Below are 3,344 nucleotides of genomic sequence, written 5' to 3'. Positions count from 1 at the left end.
TTTTTCCTATCATATTCCTATTTACCAGCAACTAAGGCCATATTTACCTGCAACTAAGGCAGTGAAAGCATTTATACTATCCACATATAGTCATTCTACATTTTATTTCCAAAACCAGTAATCATGATACATTTTTCCATATTTTTTGACATTTAGCTTATGCTTAGATGATACCCGGAAAGGGCCTAGTTAATATCCATTAGATATTCTCTATTTCATGTTCTTCATCACTTCCATCATAGTTGAGATATGGCACAAGAATACATTGAAAATATTTATAGACAGAGTATTGATTTGAGGAATTTGAAGGGAGTGTGTATTAATAAAGAGAACTCCTCACTGCTAGTGGAATTTCAGAAATTTTCTTGGGCCTCAGGTAATAGGTCATAATATTCCTCATGGCAGCCTTCATATCCCTGTTCCTTAGTGTATAGATAATGGGGTTTAGAATGGGAGTGAACACAGTGTAAAATATGGCAAGAAGTTTATCCACAGGGTAAGTGGTAAAGGGCCACACATAGATGAAAATGCAAGGTCCAAAGAACAAAATTACTACAGTGATATGGGCAGCCAGTGTAGAAAATGCCTTGGCCATTGCAGCGGAAGACTTAAACCAGACAGTGACAAGAATAATGATGTAAGAGCCAACTAAGAGAGAGAAAGTGCTTACGGAAAGAATACCACTATTGACTACAATGAGTATTTCAATGATGTAAGAGTCCAGGCAGGCAAGTTTGGTCACTCGAGGAAGATCACAAAAAAAGCTGTCTACTACATTAGGTCCACAAAAAGGTAGGGTCACGGTAAATGATAACTGACTTAGTGTGTGCACCAAGCCCACAGCCCAGGAGACTATGACCAGGACAGTGCACGTCCTTTGACTCATGATGACTACATAGTGTAGAGGTTTACATATGGCTACATATCTATCATAGGCCATGGAGACAAGTAGTACCATCTCTCCTCCAGTAAAAAGGTGAATGAAGAATATCTGAGCTATGCAGCCATTGAAGGAAATGGTCTTATGTTCACTCAGGAAATCTACAATCATCTTAGGGGTAGCAAAAGAAGCCTGACAGATGTCCACGAAGGAGAGATTTCCTAGGAGGAAGTACATGGGGGAGTGCAGGCTGTTATCAGAGGTTACTGTGATGATTATGAGAAGGTTTCCCAGCACAATGATGACATATAACACAGAGAAAAAAACAAAAAAGAAAGGCTGGAGCTCCTGAGAACTGGAGAGTCCCAGCAACACAAATTCAGACACCACTGAAGAATTGACCTTATCCATGGAGCCAGGCTGTAAACAGGCTCTGCAACAATCCTAAGGGAGGAGAAATAGAAAGGGATCAGAATTCTGAACCACACAGACTTTTAATGCAAAAGATTCTAAGATCCTAGATGTATTATGTACTTGCTGAATAAAAAATTGTCAAGAGATCATGGTAATATATCTGGAAAGAAGGAAGGAGCTTAGGACAATGTTTAAATAACACTGAAAATTTTTATCTTCTCATTAGAACCCCTTGAGTTCTAGTCTTAATAATCTGTCACACAACAGCAAACAGGCTTATCTATGAACTTATTCATGATCACAAGACAGGAAGAGTCACTCAAAGCCACTTCTGTGTGCACTGTAGATTGGCAAAAATAATTTGCATCTATTGTTTTTGTGGTCATCTTCCATAATTAACTGTAATAAATCCTTAAGTATAACATTCTCTTTAACTCTTCAAGAGGTATTTGTGGCTTAGTGTTTATTGTGTGATGTAAAGTCACACTTTAGTCAGACTTTAGACTGTTTTTTTTTTCTGAGCTTTAATTCTACATGTCAAAAAAGATAGGAGGGTAAAAAATGCCTACTTTATGGAAGGTTTTGAAGTTTAAAAATGGTAGTTTATGACATTCTTCTATCAAAATAATTATAATACAATAGATGTTCTTAATATGTTAATACCCCCATAATAACAAATTTTTACCTTACTGCTATTGTAGGAATCATAAAGAATTGAGACAATTCCTACTAAGAGATACTGGTATATATTATCCAGGTCTATAGTTAAACAACTCAGTTTGTCAGTGACTCATCATGTAATTTCTTACAATGCATTTTATAACTTTACCTTAATTATCTAAAACTAATTTCTACTCAATTATTTAGAAGCAGTACCTAAATTTTCTTATGCATTTTCTTTGCAGATCAAACTTAGGCTGAGGCCAGAGAATTGTTAAGAGAATAGATCCTACAAATTCTAATTGTAAGGAGAATTTTTTCCTTTTATTTTTATTGTGTCTGTATAAGATGGTGGGTATTAACTAAATCTATTGTAATAATTATTCCAAAATATATGTAAATCAAACCATCGTGCTGTATACCTTAAACTTATACAGTGATGTACATCAGTTATTTCTCAATAAATCTGTGAAGAAATTAGATTTAGGCCAATTTATGCTTCCTTGTTTTACTATTATCAATGGCCTTATTAATACATCTTTATAACTGATGAAAGAATAGTTATTGTAGGGGTTTTTGCATAAAGAAATTTTAAAAATTGAGTTAAAATGTCTTATACTCCTAAAAATATTTTTGGGGGGAATCAAAATAATCCTAATAATCCTAAAAAGTAATCCTGCATCTCTTTTTTTTTCCTATAAGGATGCAGCTCTGCTATATAAATCTAATTTCACTGAACCAGAAAAACTTTCAAGAAGCTTTCTTAGGAAACCATATTCTGACAATTAATTTGACCATAGTTTTAGTAAGGAACCTGAATGTTATGTAATCTTAGTCCCATGTAAGGACACAAATATCTTTTACTGCCTGTTTATTTCATACATGAAACCAGTCTTCTTAGGTCCCTAGGATACACCCTCAAGTCTTTTTTTTTTCACCAGCTTTATTGAATTATAATTGACAAAAGTTGCATACATGTAAGAGTACAATGTGATATTTTGACATACATATACAGTGTGTTGTGACTACGACAATCAAGCTAACATATCTATTACCTCAAATAGTTTCCTTTCTTCCTCCCTTCCTTCCTCCCTCCCTTCATTCGTTCATTCGTTCCTTCCTTCCTCCCTTCCTTCCTTCCTTCCTTCCTTCCTTCCTTCCTTCCTGTGAGAACACCTAAGATCCACTCATAGTAAATTTCAAGTATATAATATGGGATTATTAGCTGAAGTCACCATGCTGCACACTAGATCTGCAGAATTTATTCATCTTGCATATCTGAAACTTTATATCCTTTGATCACCATAGCCATTCATTTAGATGGATGTTGGAGGGAAGCAGAATATACAAGCCCAAAATATATCACTTTGGCATATTGATTATTTTGAAT

The 3,344-nt window shown here is 34.9% G+C and overlaps 1 protein-coding gene across 1 annotated transcript; it reads right to left on the bottom strand.

The window, feature by feature from the left end:
- Positions 1-319: 319 nt before the first annotated feature.
- Positions 320-1,291, bottom strand: LOC112919786 (olfactory receptor 4K5-like). Its single transcript, XM_025998309.2, has one exon. It carries the CDS (start codon positions 1,289-1,291, stop codon positions 320-322), a length of 972 nt encoding a protein of 323 aa, XP_025854094.1.
- Positions 1,292-3,344: the final 2,053 nt, after the last annotated feature.

Source organism: Vulpes vulpes, chromosome 15 (genome assembly GCF_048418805.1).
Source record: "Vulpes vulpes isolate BD-2025 chromosome 15, VulVul3, whole genome shotgun sequence".
Classification (NCBI taxonomy): Eukaryota; Metazoa; Chordata; class Mammalia; order Carnivora; family Canidae; genus Vulpes; species Vulpes vulpes.
This window is presented reverse-complemented; position numbering and strand designations above follow the sequence as displayed.